Source organism: Cylas formicarius, unplaced genomic scaffold, assembly GCF_029955315.1.
Source record: "Cylas formicarius isolate icCylForm1 unplaced genomic scaffold, icCylForm1.1 PGA_scaffold_2__14_contigs__length_35257938, whole genome shotgun sequence".
Lineage (NCBI taxonomy): Eukaryota > Metazoa > Arthropoda > Insecta > Coleoptera > Brentidae > Cylas > Cylas formicarius.
This window is the reverse complement of record NW_026844319.1, coordinates 30,871,667-30,891,505: the sequence shown is the minus strand read 5'-3', so window position 1 is coordinate 30,891,505 and position 19,839 is coordinate 30,871,667. Positions and strand designations below refer to the sequence as shown.

Genomic DNA, 19,839 nt, shown 5'->3' with positions numbered 1-19,839 from the left:
ATTTTGGAAATTGGTATTTACGTATAAAATTATTGTTAGATTTTTTTTCTTGCTTTTTTATAAAAATCATCACATCTCTTGTCGGATTGTTTCCAGCCCAGATCTTTCGGTTACGTATACGTAACGTTGTCAATTTCCAGTCTATTTGATTATTAGCCTTTTTAAATTTATAATAAAATTTTATTGGGATAATAGGATATCAGTGCGTGTATCTGTGAATAAAAAACTTTTATTACGATTTTTTTTGTTTTATTTATATTTGTTCAAATATTTTTGTGGTGTACGTTAAAAATTATAGCATTTCCGGAGAACCAGTTTAATGATAAAGAAATAGTTCTGGCTTTATTTAAAATAACACTAATATTTATAATTTTTTATGCACATTTGCACTTTTTGTCCATTTCGATGCATATCTTCAAAAAAGTGTATGCATTTAAACATATAATATATATTAAATATACGAAAACAATCAACTTCTGGCGTACATGTTACATGCTCATTTTTCTCTTGACTATCCCATTTGAAACAATTTTTATTGCTGCTACTACTTCCCCTTCTGATTTTCTTATAAAATTGTAAATTAGCATCCGAAGACAAATGTTTGCCGTTTTTTATTTGCTATCGTAGTTCGTCTTCTAAATTGTCCTTAGGTTCGACTACAACTTCGTCTTCAAATTTTGCCTTGTTTTCCATGTCTTCTTGTAACGGGGGAACATATGCTTCATTCCACGGTCTCCAAAAGTATTATTCTTGTGACGTACCTTTATCTACCGCGGATATAATCTATAGTTGTTGTTTACAAATCCAAGGCATACAATATTATTATTTTCACACTTACGTGTAAGATAAATAGAGTAAAGGTACTTAACCTTACCCTTTGAACTATCCAGTGAAAACAGCCTCTCAGGGTCACATCCCTAGAATCAGATACATAAATACAGTCAAATACCTCCGTAATACACAGTAATAAATTCTTACATATCATCTGATGTTAAAATAAACGCCTCTACTTATTCGAAAATATTAGTTTCTACAAATATTCGTTGCGTTCCATCGGTTAAGGTACTGTAAAAACCGCCAAATCAATAAATGCACTATATTTTTGGTCGTATTATATACCAGGACATTTGATATACGTATAACGTTAAAATGTGCAATTTACGCAAAATGCGTATGTTCTTTATTCGCCTCCGCGTAAAGCACGTCTATGGCCGCATCGACATATAACCGTTTCTCGTTTTGTTTCAGTTGGACGATGCGGCGCTGCAGCTTTACAAAGACGGAGACTACGGCTCTTACCTTGACCTCGAGGCCTCCATTAGCGAGCAGCAGGAAGAATTTGAGGGCTTTCAGTCAAAGTAAGCGATAGTGAATTTGTCAATGTCTTTCCGAGCGAACGACGAGTCGTTTTACAAAAATTCAATGATTTTTTACCGATATTTTAAAGCATCGGTTGCTATTTCATTGCTGGCTTATTTTAACAAAGTCGTACCGACCTTACAGCCAACGAGTATGCGTTATTGTTTACGTACTAATATAAGAACCTTGCCGGGTTTCATACTGGTTCGAACGCTCGCGGGCTTATTTGGTTGCCTACTTTAAGGCATCGTTTGGCATAGAAGGTTTCATTACGATCGGAGATCCCTGCGGTTGCGTTTTTATGATATAGAGTTTTATGATGAGAGTTGAAAAATGATGTTTTTGTAGACCCCTGCACAGGCACATTTTTTTAGATTACTTCCTGACCCCGACTTTTCGAAAGTAAAAAGGTAATACTTCAATAAAGATCTAAACGTCTAGAAAACTAAACCCTTAGCAGAGTAGTTAATAATAAGAATAGGAAGGAAAATACAGTATTGTTGATGCAATTTCCATATTTGTAGTTTGTTTTGTAAAGGTTATTTCTCAACGGTCAATGAAATATTTGTGTCCTACTATTTGTTTTAATTTAACATTAATTTAACATAGCAATTTCTTCCTGAAATTTTTGTGCTTTTTCCCAAGATCGTGCAAAATTTGGTCTATGTAACCCGACGCACTCGGAAATAGACTTGGATCCAGTCCAGTTCATCGTGAACCCGGGAAAAATGGAAAAGCAACGTTGTGCATTTGAACGATAAAAATTTTCGAAAAAAATGCGTGTCTCGTACCATGTCGCAAAAGTTATGGTTTTGTGTGTGAATTAGTACGTTTAGACACCTGCCTCAATGCAAAAAGTATATCTGCTTAACAAAAAGTACCGGAACACTTAAATATCTCCAAAACTGCCGGCCGGAACGATAAAATTCAATATTTGAGGGTTTTTGAATTTACAGAATTCAAAAATGCTGGAAAATGGTCTTGAAACATCACTGAAAAACGGTGTTTATTGTTTTCTCGGCCATTTTAAATTGTCGTCTTATCTAGGATTACGTAAAAGAATTGCCATTTACCGGCTTTGTAATTATTAGCCAGAATGTTTGGCCATAGGCATTGGTATTGGTATTGGTATTAAAGGGGGGAGCCCTCGCGGGCGTTCAAGTACTTAGGCCACCAGATGGGCCCGTTGTGCCCCCAGGCCGCTCTAGAGGGCGTCCAGAATGCCGCCCCTCCTGTAGAAGGTCAGCAACTCCTTTAGCCCAATACCGTGCATCGATCAGGGCCGTTCCGAAGACTCCCAATCTTGCCCATGTCAAGGCAGGGCACTCGGTGAGCAGATGATACGGGGTCTCCTCCCCTTCCATGCACCACCTACACTCCGGGTCGTCTCCAATGCCTAGCAAGCAGAGATGCCTCCTAAGCCTGCAATGTCCTGTGTAGGCCCCTGTTAGTGCTCTACACTCCCTCCTGGTCAGTCTAAGCAGCTCCCTGGTCCGAGGAAGGGCGGGCCCATCCATCATAAGCCTCGCCTGCCTCATTCCCGGAGCAACTCTCCAGCCCCCCACGGCCCGGTCTCTCGCCCAGGCTTCGAGAGCTCCCCGCCTCACACACGGGGCGATCCCCAAGCGGGGCTCTGGCCTTATATGCCTATGCGAGGAGCCCTCCCTGGCTAAGGCGTCCGCTGCCTCATTGCCCCGGACACCGGTGTGACCCGGGACCCAGACCAACGTGACCTTTCTCTCCTCAGCCACCCTCCTCAGTACCCCTTTGCACTCCTTTATCAACAAGAAGCGCGTACGCACTGACTTCAGCGCCATGAGTGCAGCCCTACTATCCGAGCAGAAGAAGACTCTCCTGCTTCCGTAGTTGAGCCGAAGCACCTCTCTGGCCGCCATCAATAAAGCGAAAATTTCCGCCTGAAACACAGTGCAGTACTGACCCAGAGGGACCGAGGCCATAGGCATATAATAATAATATTTATTTCGCAACAGTAATACATAAAATATCACAAAATTTAACTTAATTTAAATGTTCAAAATGATATGTAAGTATCAATTTGAACCGATCCTTAACAAGCAATAAATGAAAAAGTTTTTGGAATACGTTTAAGCTCATGTATTTTAATTCATTCAGAACTCTATTGTACAGCTTATAGACGCTATAAAGATTTGTGAAAAAGGGTTAGTTGATGCTATCAAAGTGATATATGGGTAAGAAATATTATAACATGAAATAAGTCTGTAATTACGCCTACTTTCCATTGTTAGCCACTTTGTTTATTTAATTGACTTTGACAACAAATATCTGTGCAGTGCGCAATTTCTTATTATCATGAGATTTAAGTAGTAGTACACGGGGCCCAAGGATCGAACCCTGCGGAACACCGCACCTAATAAAGATAATTGGGTAATAGACGTATCTCTCGAAGCGAAAACTCTTTTTAACCTACCGGAAGCTTTAGAATAATCAATCTCAATTCCCTCAAATATTTTGCAGACGATGCTCCCTAATCTGGTAATTCATTATTTTTTCAATAACTTTTGAAAATATTAATCGGTCTCAGGTCACTAAAATTTGAAATTTCGGACCATGTTGATATTTAATTCGTCCTCTCCCTAACAAAATTTTTCTAGCCCTGTAAACTAGTGGACCTATGGGTTTGATATTATCTAAATTGCGTGGGAGTGTGTTGACATTGAGAGAGTGTTTTTTATTTCTGATAATTTCATGCAAATTGCTTTACGCCGGAGATAAGTGATTACCCGGGTTCTTAGTTTTGCCGTTCGATAGCTACCGATTCGATATTATACAGAGTGTTACTTAATCATTTACTGCAGTTCCATAAACGTTGCAACTTTGCTGACCGTCATTGATGAAGTATTGAAATTTTATAATGAGATGGTTGTATAAACCTATACAATTTTGAATTTTGTGTTTTTTGTATCTGTATGTTTTTCTATGGCTACATGTGTCCAGGACAAGTTTAAAAAAATAAATAAAACAAACGGTACAAAAAAAATAAGCAAAGCCTTCATTGGAACATTATACCTATTTAAGAAAAACGGTTACACCAAAAGTGTAGGTTATCTGGTATAGGCATATCTACACATTTTAATTTTGAAATTTCAATTAATGTTATGACCAATGAAACTGTCATTTTGTAGTTACTTATTTCGAGAAAACATTCCAATCGGGCAGTAAAAAATGTAATAACATCAAAAATTATCCTCTATTAATACTAATTTCTTATAGCTTGTTTCCGAGTTTTTTTTTTATTTCTTGTCACAACTAGTAGACCCTAAGAAATTTCAAGAAAATTGCCGGAAGGAAATATTTTATTATACGTTATATCTGAAGTTGTTGTTTGGGTCAAACTATCTCTTGTTGAGATTCATTGTTTGCCATGTCAAATTGATTACTCAGATCGAAAAGGTGCTGGAAAAATTTAATATTCACCACATCTAAAATCAAACTTAAAAATTATTTATTTCAAGAAAAACTTAGGCAATCCCGTTAAATGGCTATGTGTAACTTTATATTTTTGTTTGCATACAAAATAAAAAATAAAATAAAATATTCTTTATACAATGAAAAATTAAACTCTCACTATAAAATATTAGTATTTTAATAACTACAGCTGAACAACCAAAATTAAAAAAAAAATCCATTCACAACTTCACAACAACGTATGAAATCTGAATAACATTATGCATTTTGTGTTCTATATTTATTAAAATTTGTAAGAAAATGACTATCCTGAAGATATTTTGTAGCTGTAGTTTTAATTCGTATTATAATTTGTGACATGTATTATTGTAAAATGGAAAATATCAAATCATTACCCGTTCTGGGAACATCACTGGCAGAAGTGGATACTATGTGCAAAGAGAAGAAAAAAAAAAGAAAAAATGTCTTGTATCATTGTTAGGTCGGAAACTTTTGAAGTGACCCTCGTATACCGGTTCGGACCAAGTTAACTAGTGACGTTATTTTTGTAATTTTTGTTAATCCGCAAATGGACAATTGGGTTAGTCTTTCTCCTTCAATATTTACATAAATAAATAAACCGCCAAACATTTTTGTAAAATATTCTTGTGCATTTTTTTTCTTGCCCTTTTCTTTCAATTGTGACCCAACAGTTGCGTAACTCTCATTAAATATTATTTATTTTACTTTTCACCTTTACGCGTGATATTTCATTAATCGATTGCAAATCGTTCAAGGTGGTTCGATTCTTTTTTTCTATATATGTACAGGGTGTCCAAATAGTGTGCCAAAGTAATACATCTCATTTATTATTTGTTTTTGAGAAGGACTAAAAGAAACAATTTATAATTATTTTCAAATATATTATATTATTGCGTTTTACTCACTTTTATACTCAATCTCTCTCTATACTCTATACTGAGTAATTTGTCTCAAGGTTAGTTCGAAGCGTTTATACACACTCTGTATATTATACTTTCATTAATTACTCCTTCTAATGCTATTTCAATTTTATTTAACATTCCCTATACCCAAACTTTTTTTTTCATTAATTTTATATTTCTATCTTTCTTAAGGCCCAGAATATCATTCAATTATAAAATAATGTTTTCAAATCACGCCTTTTATTGCAAATCCAAGTTTGCTACGCAAATGCTCTTTGTTATTGTTATTATAATTATTATTATTATTGCGCAGAGACTTTTACACTGGGTGTTTCCGCGCAAGCGGGCTGAACGGCAAGACTTTTGTGGATGTCTCTATTCTATAAATGATCTCACGATGTTTGTCGCATCCAGAACTACAGACTTTTGCATTCTTCTATAGATTGGTTCGGGCTCCTTGAAAAAAGTGCTCAGTTTCTTTAGAATCGACCCCATACTTAACAAAACAACCGGAATGATCTTGACTTCATCGAGATTGTGCAGCTTTTTTAATTCTCTCTCGAGGTCTCTAGGTTAGAGTTATTTGGGACCACTAACAGTCTCATTAGCTATAATTGTAGATGTATACTAGTTGTTTTGAGGCTCAAGCTTAATTTTTTTCAGTATTTCTAAGTAAACTATTGTAGCAACTTTGTTGTGCCGTTCTAGATATTCATTTGTCACCAGGTTTTCTCAGCTAGGTAATATATGTTCTACGGTTTATTGGTTCTTGTTGCACTTTCTGTATGGTATTTCTTCCTTACCAATCATAAACCCTTCAGTTTCTGGAAAAGGCGTCCCAGTCCTAATATAGAAGGCCAGTTTTGAACTCTGTCATCGTCACTTTTTGTATAAAACGGCTTAAATTTTTCCACGATTAAGTTCACTGATTGATAAAATGTCTTATGCCTGTAATTTGTTGATTACGGGCGTCAACAGCATTTTTTATTCTCTTCCTCCTCTTTCTCTTGGTAGATTTATTCTTTCATTAATCTACGTTAGTGTATACAATTACTAGGTACGAAAAAATGATAGACTGATGATAGTGACTCGTCACCGTAACCTGTTCTATGTTCCCAAGCATAGTACGCCTTCGTTTCAGAGCTCTTTCACATATAACCCTATTAAAACTGACAATTCTCTTCCACTGGATATTATTACTTGTTCATCTACTGCTACTTTTAAAAAGAAATCAAAAGAGCTGGTAAGATTAAGGAGATGCTCAACCGCTTAATTTTTTTGTTGTTTTTATATTTGTTTTTTTTTTCTCATTGTTTTTCTTTCAGTCGTTTTTGAATATTGCACTTGCTTTTTTCCAGTGTCTATTTTTTTTTTCTTTTTTTATCCTCCTTAGATTTGTTTAAAATTGTCAAATTGTGAATCTTGGCTGGACTTACGGAAATTATTTATATTTGTTAGTTTTTTTTTCTTGTTAAATTCTCAATATATTAGTGGTTAGGTGGAGTAGTGCTGCTAGACCTCGCCACATGTTCAACTCTATTGTAGTATATTCTTTTTGTTCTACTTTAATAAAAGTTATTTATTATTTATTTTTTTACGAAAAAATGGCCATAAATCCAAAAACACTAGGTATAAACCGTGACAACCGTACCTTGGGCGATTGAGTATAATATACGGAGTGTTCAATTTACATTACATTAAATTCATACAGTATATGTACAGTAATGGCAAGTCATCAAACATAAAAGTACAATACATAAAAAGGGAAAAAAACCTATTTAGTACGAATGAAAATTGCACTACGTTATAGGGCAACAAGTTTGCTGATACTGTCAGTGTATACTCGCACCAAGTAAAAATAATGCCACTGTAGGCACACTTTAATACATTGTTTAAATTTTGGACAATTCAATACGTTGTATAGTCTCAGATCTAAAGAAATGTTCTCAGATTTCCTGAGTCTAAACCTAGGCCCTCTAAGCACATCTCCAGAGTCGAATCGAATAAAGGTGGCATATTTATAAACCACCCTGTATATTTGAAAACAATTTTAAACTTTTTTTTTGTCTCATTGATTTATCATTTTCCTCTAAAAAGATTAATAAACGAGATATATAACTACGGCGTACTAATTGTACGTAGTTGTCTACGAAGTGCGATCAATATCTTTTAAGTTTTATCAAAATTTGTGTCAAAGTTTTCTTTCTACTCCCGTCCGTAAAATACCTAATTACCCACCGATCTAGCGTGCGGGAAGCGTCACTTTACCACGTCAGTTTCGTTTCCCATGAATCCGAGCCACTTCGAACATTTCCGGTAAACTTTTTAACTCACTCGTTTATTAAAAACTCTTGAGTCAAATACCGTTTACCGCACTTGTTGCATAATATACTAATCCAATACTCAAGCACTTCTCGTAAGCACTTGAGTTCTTCCAGCGAGTTTTTCTTTATCTCCTCGTTCGTCAAAACCTCCTTCGTTTCATGGGTTTCTTGAGTTTTTGGGGTACACGAAAAAGTCGCAGGGGGCCATATCCGGTGAATATGGTGGCTGAGGCATGATTGTGGTTTTGTTTTTGACTAAAAAGTTAGACACAAGCAACTATGAGTTTTCCCACATTTCCGAGTGCTTTCTTCGTATCGCTTCTCGCAAATGGTACATAAATTCAAGGTTTTACTATATATTGACCGTACATGGTAAGAACTCTTGATATCCAAAGAAAACAGTAAGCAAAACCTTGACATACGGTCGCACTCACGTGCTTTTTTCGAGCTTGGTGATTCTGGGCACTTCCATTGGGTCGACCAGGATTTGGTTTCGACGGCATAAATATTTATCCATGATCAGGATCATCATTGACGTTGTTTAACAGCTTAAGATTAAGCAGTTTCCGAAAAAATTTTGCTGCTACACGTTCATGCCCAAAAAATTACATGGCACGAGCCAATAGAGATGCTAAAATCTTCAGCTACTTCCCTAATAGTGACCCGTCGATTTTTCAACATTATTTGTTTCACTTCTTCAACGCTTTCATTAGTTATTGACGTGCTGGAGCGTCCAGAGTGCTCTTTTTGCGCAAAATTTTGTGGTAATTTGAAACTGTGAAGCTATCTTAGGGACATGTGTACCAACATCACAACAAAAAATGTCGAAGATCGGATGTACGTAGTCCACCCAATCACAAAGTCACCTTACTTTTTGAACACTCCTCGTATACGGACACTCCATTGTTTTTCTCGGCCAACTTTACGCGCACCGGTGACATTAATACGAGTCCCTCCCCCTCTCCGTCCGATCTGGGTGTATTTTCGGCTTCGCTTCTCATCAAAACAGGATTATTTTCAATTTTAACATTGCAATTCAGTTATATTCGATTGCGACCGAACTACGACGCGTCCGGGTTCGCCTGAGGGGGATCGATTCACTCCGAGACGTCGCTTTTTTTGTACCATACTCGCGCGACAAGTTTTCCTGGTAGGAATGAGGTTCACGCAACGCGACGAACCGTGGTACCACCGCCATCAATACAGGTAATCGTAGACTTGGTCGTTACGACGTACGTCACTGGTCTCTTGACGAATTCTCCTCTTCTCCTCGCTTTCTTCGTGGAAAATGGTATTTTCGATCCAACTTGGTAAATTTTTAAATTCCCCCTGTACATTTTATAGCAAAGTTGTAATGTAACTTTTTGAAGAGGCCGGTATGATTAACGCGTGTGCCGAGTTTGAACAAATTTTAACAATCCAAAATTTTATAGTAACACCGCCAAATATCAACGCATTAAGTTTCTTTAGAAATGAGAAAACGGTGGCCTACCATCAATATCGGCCAAAATGGACAGGTGAAATTGCGTACGCCCGCCACTGGTGTATTTAAAAAAAACTGTGGTATACTAAATAATGCCTCTTGATTCCATTAAAATATCTAAAAATGTATTACAGATATAAAAAAAACTTTGCCACCTTGTACCTCAGAAGTTTTAGTTCATACGAGGGCTACCTTTTGTATTTCAGGATTTGTAATAAAAAACTATAAATATGACTTTATCGAGTCAGGCACATCCAACAAACGCATCAATCGCTGCTTCTGGTGTCAAAAATCGTTGCCCACGTAATTTACTCTTAATGTGTGGGAATCAAAAGAAGTCATTGGGTGCTAAATCAGGACTATATGGTGGATGCTCATCAAATCAACTTTTTTAAAGCTCAAAAAGTCTAGCATTGTCGTCGTGGAGAGTGAGTGGTCTTCGGCGGTTTGTTTTTCTAATAGATCCATGATTTATCACCTGTCACGATATGATAGACGTATTTGGAAGCACGGCGATCGTACTTTTTTAGAATTTCCTTCTACCAATCACCACGATACTTTTTTTGAGGTGACAATTTTTGTTAGCTGCCAAATGTTCATGCAAAATTGTATGTATGCGGGTCCCACTAATGCCCAAAGATACCTCAATCTCATGCTAAGTCACATGATGATCCTGCAAATTCAGTTTGAGCACTGCATCAATGTTGGACAACCACCGATGTTGGACGACCTTCACGAAATTCATTCTTAAGAAAACTACGACCACTACTGAAGTCCGAAAACCAGCTGTAAACAGTAGTCCTAGATGGTGCTTTAACACCAAAAGTGGAGTTAAGTTCATCGATGCGTTGTTGTTCCAATTTTAACTGTTACATTTGTTTTAATTGAACACACAAAACAAACAAAACAGTTCTGCCAAGACCTAACCTCAAAATGTCAAACTTCCCTATAAAAACGTTGGTCGCCAGATGCCAGGACTACTTTAAATATAAAAAGCAGCCCTCGTATGCCCATATAAAGTTTTCTTTTTAAAATGGATCCAAACATCGACCATAAATGGAAGTAGAATCTCATTTTGAAACGGGCTCGTAACTTCTGACCACCACTGCTTTCCTGGTTGCAGGTGTTTATTATTAGTAATCGCGTTTCTTTTATTGCAGAGAGAATAATTCAATTTAATTTGGACGAAATCTACGACATGTATTTCCAAATTCCACAATTTACAGGTTTATACAAAATGGTTTTCTTGAATATTGTTCTCTATAATTAAAACAATTTGGAAATGAAATTCAATAGAAATAGAAATGTAATGCCAAGTCTGAAATAAAGTTTAAAATATAAATACAATTGCGCATCGTACTATATTTCATCTGAAAATAGTTCCAAGCTTGCGAAAAATCATTGCTGAATTCTAGAACAATCCGTTCGATTTTTCGCTGCGGAGATCGTAAGGTTATTTCCTCGGTATATTGAATATAAATTCAGTTTCCCTAAATAGGTTAAAACGTGATCTGCGGTGTCACTTCTCGAACTTTCTAACATTGGCGTGCCGTTACTAGCCTGGTCGCTTAACATTTTTTTCTTTTACGTATTCTCAAAAAATGGTAGACACCTATGACGTCATGGGACAGTAAACAAACGTTAAACGGGAAGGATGGTGACAGTCAGGGAGCTCACAGTATAAGTTGATCATTTTTATTCTGATCCGTTTAGTGTTGATCTCAGAACCTCGCAGCTGATCCACAAGAATATCTATTTCAGTCCTGCGGTATAGACTGCTGGCTAGATCCTTTGGAAAGATCTTAGAAATTACTAAGCTTTCTGATACAAGTGTTAGTGCAAGATGGGTTCCTATTCAAAAACAACGCCGTGTCGACTGTGCGCGGTGTTTTTTGGAACTCTGTGGGTCGGAATCGAAGCCCATGAAAGAAACTATTGTGACGGGAGTAGAAACTATGGTTCTCTATTATAACCCTCTATCAAAAAAAGAATCAATGGAGTGGCGTCGTAAGCGTGAAACACCTCCAATAAAATTCAGAGTCTGCCAGTAAACAAAAAAGGTGATGGCCACGATCTTTTGGGATTGTGAATGAATTCTTTTGATAGATTTTAAAGAAACTAATACCACTGTCAATGGTAAATATTGCGCAACATTATTACAAAAATTGCGAGACTTCATACGTGTAAAACGTCGAGGAAAACTGACCAGAGGCGTGCTTCTTTTGCACGATAATGCACCTGTCCATACTGCTGGTGTTGCACAAGCTGCCAATTTAGAGTGTGGGTTCCAACAGATAGATCATCCTCCCTATAGTCCGGTTATGGCCCGCAGCGACTATTATTTGTTTGGATATTTGAAAAAGGACTTACGTGGACGGCGGTTTAACGAAGCTCATTTTGCAGACAAACTAAAAGAATATTTTTTAAAGGGATTGAGTTGTTAATAAAGAGATGTCATAAATGTATTGAAGTTAAGGGGGATTATTTTGAAAAGTAATAAAAAATTGTTACTCTACTTTATTTCTTCTCTTTTATCTCTTATATCCTAACTTGGGAAGATCGAATTTTTGTCTAACAAACAAGAATAATTTGATTATAATACAACTTAAGAGACTTTGAAATAAGTTTCAATCAAAATCAGACATTCGCTCTAACTTGACAAGAAAGAAAAATATCTTTCAGTTAAAGAAAAAATTATCACTGTTAAATAATCTGATCATAATTAATTTATTGAAAGCGTTATTTTTTGGATAATTCTATGGATTTAGTCTAGAGCCAGAGCTTTCGAAAATCTTATAAATATCAATAACAATTTTTTTAATCGATAGAATAATAGTTAATTATCAGTAACGTTTTTTTTTTAATACTTTTTTTAATAAATAATTATAATTATCATACATAACATTATAAATAGGGGAGAGTGGTGCATGACGGCCAGAAGCTTTGCCAAAATTTGGGTAAATTTAGTTAAAGTTAGTCATAAATAAATCGACTTGTTGGTTAAAAGCCACAAAAAATAATAAAAAGATTAAGCACCCTCCCTTACTATCTTATTATTATTATTATTATTATTACAAAAAATAAAATGCAGGGGAGAACCTATTTTGCACATTGGTAGTTAGTAGCATGAGAATGGGTAAACTGTTGCAATAATTGAAAGTCCTGTTATTTATAAAATGCAGGAGATGTGAAGTCTTGAGCTGTTCCTTTCTTATTTTAAATGGATGATGGACGTAGGCGTTCATCATTGCTTAAGAGCACAAAGGGCACGTCAGATGGAATTTGGTCATGCGCAAGCCTATACATTTGAATGAGATGAGATTTTGAGACGGTCATCGTAAGGTGTATGTCTCAGTGGAAGTGGCCAGCGCGTAGCGGCTCGTTGCACTCTTTCCAGAACATCACAGCCGCGCAATAGCCACGGGTTCCAGACTGGGGAAGCAAATTCCAGGATAGGGCGAATGTAAGTGGTAAAAAATCTGCAAGCGATGCTAGGACTAGGATTTTTAAAAGTCTTTTTTAACAAAACCACCACCACGCACATGTAGGTCCATCTGAGAATCCACACTTGACACAAAGTTTTCATTCCATTGGCAATGGCCAAGTTGAACACCACTTGGAAATAGTATTCAAGTCTCTCTGCAATACGTTCCCATGTATTGAGGGATTTTTTAACAATTTAGTGTCTTCAGCATAAGCGCTCACACGAGAATTAATGCCGGAGAACAAATCCACGGTATACACTAAGAATAGCATTGGTCCCAGCACCGATCACTGGGGAACACCACTAGGCACATTTTGTGGCAGTGAAAAGCGTTACCAATTCGAACTCTGAACGACCGGTGGCTTAAAAACGCCGCTATCCACTCTAGCAGTTTACGTTGCGACGTTTTCAAGTTTGAATAACAATCGTCGATGGGACACTTATAAAATAAACAAAATTGGATTCTGTCACACCGTTTTTCTCTTTTTTTATTTTATTTATATTTATTTAATTATAATATTTTTTCCGCTGCTGAAACTTTACTTTGTTATTAGTAAATTAACGTCTATTCCACTCTAGGTTCCACTTTTGTCCACTACTATGCTATGCTACTTGTTATAAAAGTTGGTAACTTATCGTGTCAAATATGGTCGGAATATTGATACGCCACTGGTGTCCGGCCGGTTTCCGCGCATTCGAGCTCGAAATGCGACGCCGCCGACGAATTAGGCGCCTCCTTCACTGCCCGACGTCATTAATTCGCTGAGGTCATACTTTATGCTTTTACCGATCACATTTATGTCAATAGGTTGCATGCCTATAAAATAACACCTCGAAATAAAAAGTGAAAAGGAACGCTTGGGCGCCCGCATTAATAGAATCGGATTTACATGCGACAAGTATACTAAAAAATGCTCGCAACAAACTTTGCAAACAAAATCTAAGGTGATTTTGGAATCTTTATAAGATGCGAGTAAGATCACGTCAATTGGACCCCTCATTTACTACTCCAAACGTTTTATAAATAAAGTAACGGCAACTTTTTCGGCGTAATAATATAAAACTTACACTAATCTATTTATTGGACGTTTTGGAAAACATGCGACACCACTTTCACAATCTTCTAGTGCTGAAATGTGTGCATTTAAAACACGTACTCCATGAGAATGTCACTGCTTTTTTTACTAACGTCGTTTTTTCTATTAACAACCGTCTTCATCAATTTTGACTGTTTTTTTTTATATAATTATTACAGGCCTTTTCGTGATCCTTGCTTGTTGAGTAATATTAATTAATTCTCGAAGCGATAGAGTATGCCTATATTCTATAGTCTATGACCTCAATATTATAATTTATTGTAGATTTCATTACTTGTGTTGGTTGATTAGCAGGAAATAACAACTTTAATTTAAATTATTTAATTAAATTGGTTAAATTTCCGTTTTTAGTGCCACCGTGCGGACAATTTAATTTCTTACGAAAAAAAAAAAAAAAAACGTGATTTATACCGAATGCGACCGTGCGACCGTAAAAATAATTCTTTTCGTGAAGATTGGTCGTGGTCGGGGCTAACGATCACGGATAACTGATTTATCGTACCCAAATAATTATTTGTTTCGCGAAAATTTACAAATTTGGTTTTCTATTCCATTTTTTTTCTTATTAAAAATGGCAATGTCTCACCACATAAGCAATCTATAATATGTTAATACGAGAAGGTCGATATTTTGCTTCCCATTAAAAAATAAAGCATAATTTGCGGGGAATGGTTACCCATTTGCGATCGGCGACACCGATAGTCGATCACGCGGCGAACCCCATCATGCAAAAAAACGAAAATCATTATTTTGCGTGATTTTTGTGACCACCAAAATGCAAAAAAATCAACGAGTTAGAATCGGAAATGTCAGATTTAGTCGAGGTGTCGCATAGTATTTCTTTTTTCTGATTAGGTGTGTGGTCCTTGAATTAGTTCCTGTTTCGAGTTCTCAACGTCAAACCTTTGTTGTGCGGTTGAAAAAAAAATCAATTGTAAACAAACTATGGTGATTACTTAATATAAAACTTTTCGAAAATTTTCTGCCTTATTAGAAACGCAAAGGTTCCTTTATTCATCTGACCAAACATACACTAAAAACACTACTTATTTGTGCCGTATCAAAATTATCAATTGCCGAAATGCCGGCTGTTCCTATGATCACAACGACGACGATGACGATCGTCCATGGCGAAAACAATGGAGCGTCAAAGCATCGGCGTACCTTTGTTGTGACGCGAGCCTGTCATTTGGCGGCACATTGCAATGAAGCAAGCCTTTAAATTTGGTGTTTGGCAAGTCGCAAACGGTAAACTGCTTATACTGGCGACGTTAATGAAAATTCCCTCTCTTAATTTCCCTTGTCATAAATTTCCTGTAATTTTATTATTTAAATTATTTAGAGCGATAAATAATAATAATAATAATAATAAATTTATTGCTTCGCCAACTATAGAAATTATTACTCTACAAAATATTCGATGGTAACGCAAACAATAGGCCTAATAAAACGCAGAATTTAATGTAAAATAAATTACCCTAAGAACAAGAAAAAAAAAAGAATCTAATAAACAAAATTAAATATGTTACATCAAGGGATGCTGAAAGTTTCATAAATTTATCTCTTACGGTTGATTTTTAATGCATTAAACATTTTCCTTATAAAAAAAAATGTTTTTAAAATCAAGATTTTAGAAAATCGTTTGTGGGGATCAATTTTCCATCATAAGTACTAATAACAAATATATATAGATTACATTTTTATGATCAAGTGGTAAATAGGGGGTCCGCTTGTTTTTTACACATCGAAGAAGTGTGTAGGAGATAAAAAATACAAGAAGAAGAATGTTGTTAATCGACAGGCACACAAGACAAAAAGATTATTTTCAAACTTTCCGGTAAGATAAATAGAGTACAGGTACTTGCCCTTACTCTTTGAATTATCCAGTGAAAACAGCCACGCAGGGTCAAAGCTCGAAAATCAGGTACATAAATACGTACTTACTGGAAGGATCACATTCAAAAAGCTCTGTAATATACACGAATATGTATTAAACTCTTAAGAAGGAAAAAATTAATACTCAGCAGCATCAATGCTTCATCAAATTTAAAACGGTTCATATACGTTTCAAATAAAAATTTGTAGTCTACAAATATTCGTTACGGTCCATCTCAGATGTACTTAATGCAGAACAAATATCTGTTGGCATGGGTTTTACCAAAAAGATCTGCGGTTAAGGTACTGTAAAATACTTAAAACGTCAGAGCAATATATGCACTATATTTTTGGTCGTACTCTAAGCAAGCTAAGCGTATCCGCATTAATATCGCATATGTCTGAAACAATATTGGAGTTACCGCAGTTTTATTATTATTAGTATGTCTGTTTACCCCTTTTTCTCGTTTTTCGATATTTGATTTTTTCTCAACTTCAAGCTGAATCTCTTAGAACGAGTATTTTCTCCACATATTCTTCACTTCGAAGATTCAATCCCCCGAGTGTGGGACTCCAATGCCATGTAACTAGCTATATCAATGTTTACACGAACCTTTGAACTAGTTCTGCCTGCATAAGCGCACATAAAATTGAAACTGGTGCGATTTTCCTTGAAAATACGCAAACATAAATCCTACATGAAGACTTGCGATCTATGGTCAGAGGTCTCATTGAATTGTAAAATTGTCAGTGAACAAAAACTGACAAAAATATTGTACCGACCGATTAATATTCTCCGCCCTTTTTTCCCCTCTCGTCGTACACTGGTCTCGTTCTCTCCTTGTTCCAGAAGATCGCTTTTTACAGTTAAATGCCATGCAATTGGGCCAACCTGTACTTTGATATATTTAATTCGCCGCGTTATGCAAAACGCACGTCGCTTATAATTATGGCATTGCGCAATACGCTTGAAATTTTTACGCGGTTTATACTAACGATAATAAGTTGTTCGGTAATTTTCCTCATATGTATGTGACTCGATTAACTGATCCCAGGTAACATTTTTTATGATTGTTTTTGTAGCTGTTTGTGTTAAAAAATTGCCAAATTTCAAAAGATTATCTTTGAGAGATGGAAAGTGTGTAAAGAGATATAAATGTATTATTCAATATTCATAATATTGTCAGGTGTTCAGTATATTTGCCGCAAACATGCACATGGTATGATATAAAAACACATAAACCAATAAATTGGTTAAGGCTTTCCCGGCCCGTTGATGAGCTATTATCTTGATTCGGGTTTAAAGGCCGTCGTCGGTTGGAATTACTTCCTAACGTTTCGCTAGCACGAGTGGCGAGCTTCTTCAGAGGTCCTTCCATCTCCGATGTTGGACGTAGACTGATGATTTCTCCTGCGCAGGTTGTATTTATGCCGATTGGTGGTGGGCGGGGCTTGTTCCGCTTCGGTTGGTCTCGGGATATCGATCGGTACTGCTCGGGCGTTCCTAAGGATCGGGTTCCAGATTTGGTTGAGTCTAAGGGTCTCCTCCTTTCTGTTGAAATTGTGTGGGTGTTTTTGTATCTCAATGGCTTCCCTGACTAGTCTGTTGTGATAGCCGTTGACCGATGCTAGTAACTTACAGCTCTCAAAGTGTATCGTGTGTTCCCCGCTGCCCAGTGCGTGTTCAGCTACTGCAGACTTCTCTGTCTGTCCTAGCCTGCAGCTTGCTTTATGCTCCTTAAGTCTCGTTCCCATTGATCTCTTGGTAGTTCCGATGTAGACCTTTCCACATGAACACGGAATGCGGTAGACTCCCGCAGCTGAAAGTGAGCCCCTCTTGTTCTTCGCTGACCTGATGGTCTGCTGGATTTTCTTTGTAGGCTTAAAAATTGTTTTGATGTCGTGTCTTTTCAATACTCTGCCAATCCTGTCGGTGACACTCGGAATATACGGCAGATATGCGTGAGAGGTGGAGGGTCGTTGTTCGATATCCCGTGATCTTGATGATCTTGAGTTCATTGATCTCTCGATCTCCCTCTTGCTGTAGCGGGCTCGTTCTGTCAGGGTTCTGATAACCCCATACTTTTGACTTGGGTGATGGTTGGATAGAGCATGCAGGTATCTGTCCGTTTGGGTTGGTTTTCTGTAAACTGTGTGGCCCAGCTTGTTACCTCGCTTCCTCACTAGTACGTCCAAGAATGCAAGTTGTTGGTCATTTTCAGTCTCCATAGTAAACTGGATGCTGGGATGCTGACTGTTGAGATGCTGCAGAAAGTTGTTGAGCTTGTCCATACCATGTTTCCAAATCACGAAGGTGTCATCCACGTACCGGAACCACGTTGCTGGCTTGTACTCTGAGGTCTCGATTGCTTTTTCCTCAAAGTGTTCCATAAATAAGTTAGCTATAACCGGGCTTAATGGACTTCCCATTGCCACTCCGTCCACCTGTTCGTAGAAGTTTCCCTTCCACACGAAATAGCTACCGGTCAGACAGACTTCAAAAAGTTTGCAAATATCGACAGGAAATATCCTGTTCACCAGGTCCAAGCAACTCTTCAGAGGTACTTTGGTAAACAGTGAGATGACGTCGAAGCTCACAAGGATGTCGTTTTGTTCAATATTGATATCTTGAATCTTGCGCACGAAGTCGGTGGAGTCCTTGATGTAACTGGTGACGTGTCCTACGTGTGGTTGGAGCAGCGATGCCAAGTGTTTAGCCAAGTAATACGTTGGTGATCCGGGTGCGCTAACTATTGGTCTTAACGGGACATCTACTTTGTGTATCTTAGGTAGTCCATAGAGCCTTGGTGGTATAATGTTATGGCTACCATACAAAACGATTTAAAACAAAACCCAGAGGAACTGCAAAATCCACAAAGAACTTATCAAAACTACATTAATCGTACTACTAAAATTTGGGGCGAGTTTTTGGAAAAAATTTTGATAGCATTTCATTTGAATAAGTCGTGTAAATTTAATGCCAAAAATTTGGAAGCCTCCATGAGTTCCCTCAATAAGTGAGTTTTACTATACAAAAATTTGCATGGTGTTTCATTATCCAACACACACAACAACTGGAGATACTGCGGAATGAATGCCAGCAAATGATTTCTATTAAGGCATTTTTACTTGACATGTTTAATATCCATAAAATTTTGATAAAACAGCCCACTACATTTAATATATTAATATTTTTAATAATAATAAATAGGTAATTTCGGAAAAAGTTGTTGCTAATAAAAATTAAAAATTAAATGCTATTTTTAATTCAAGAAATGATTTTTTTCCACAATCATAAAATTCAACGACTTAAAGAAGCCAATATTCTCAGCTGCTTGTTTGCGAAAAGGCCACTTTGCTCAGTTTTTTTAGTTGAATTTTAGTCAATTTTGCCAACAATTGTGGAAAAACTGCTATTAATTATATAAGTCACTTAACAAAATACAATTTACTTTAATATGACACACGATTTTTAAACATTGCTTTTGCTTTTATTGGCAGATGTAGAGATCGACGGAATAGTATATTTTTCATGTATACTAGATTGATTATCTACCACTTAGCAGGTTGTACCTAGCAGCATATATTCTATAAAAAATTAATCTGCATTTCTAAACCTTAATGTCGTAGTATCATCAGCTAACATATATCCTCCATTGCTAGTGAAATAACCTACATATTTTTATATTATTTGTATATTTAAATAATTTTATATTTTATGATCATAAATTATTATGTTTAATATATAATATGCATACCATTAGCAAAAATTTCACCATTATAAAGTGAATCTTTACTGCTAACAAGAAAAACAAATCCCTAAAAAAAAGCACCGTCACAAAAAATG

The 19,839-nt window shown here is 36.5% G+C and overlaps 1 protein-coding gene across 6 annotated transcripts in view; it reads left to right on the top strand.

The window, feature by feature from the left end:
* LOC132697904 (FH1/FH2 domain-containing protein 3) overlaps nt 1–19,839 on the top strand; it is a 120,950-nt gene that overhangs the window by 42,098 nt on the left and 59,013 nt on the right. For 5 of the 6 annotated variants that reach the window (XM_060663656.1, XM_060663651.1, XM_060663650.1 and 2 more), the window contains one exon: nt 1,249–1,358. In XM_060663656.1, coding sequence (XP_060519639.1) covers nt 1,249–1,358 — 110 coding nt within the window. Of the gene's footprint in view, nt 1–1,248; nt 1,359–9,113; nt 9,260–19,839 lie in introns of those variants that run through there. The other variant, XM_060663654.1, reaches the window with a different exon arrangement.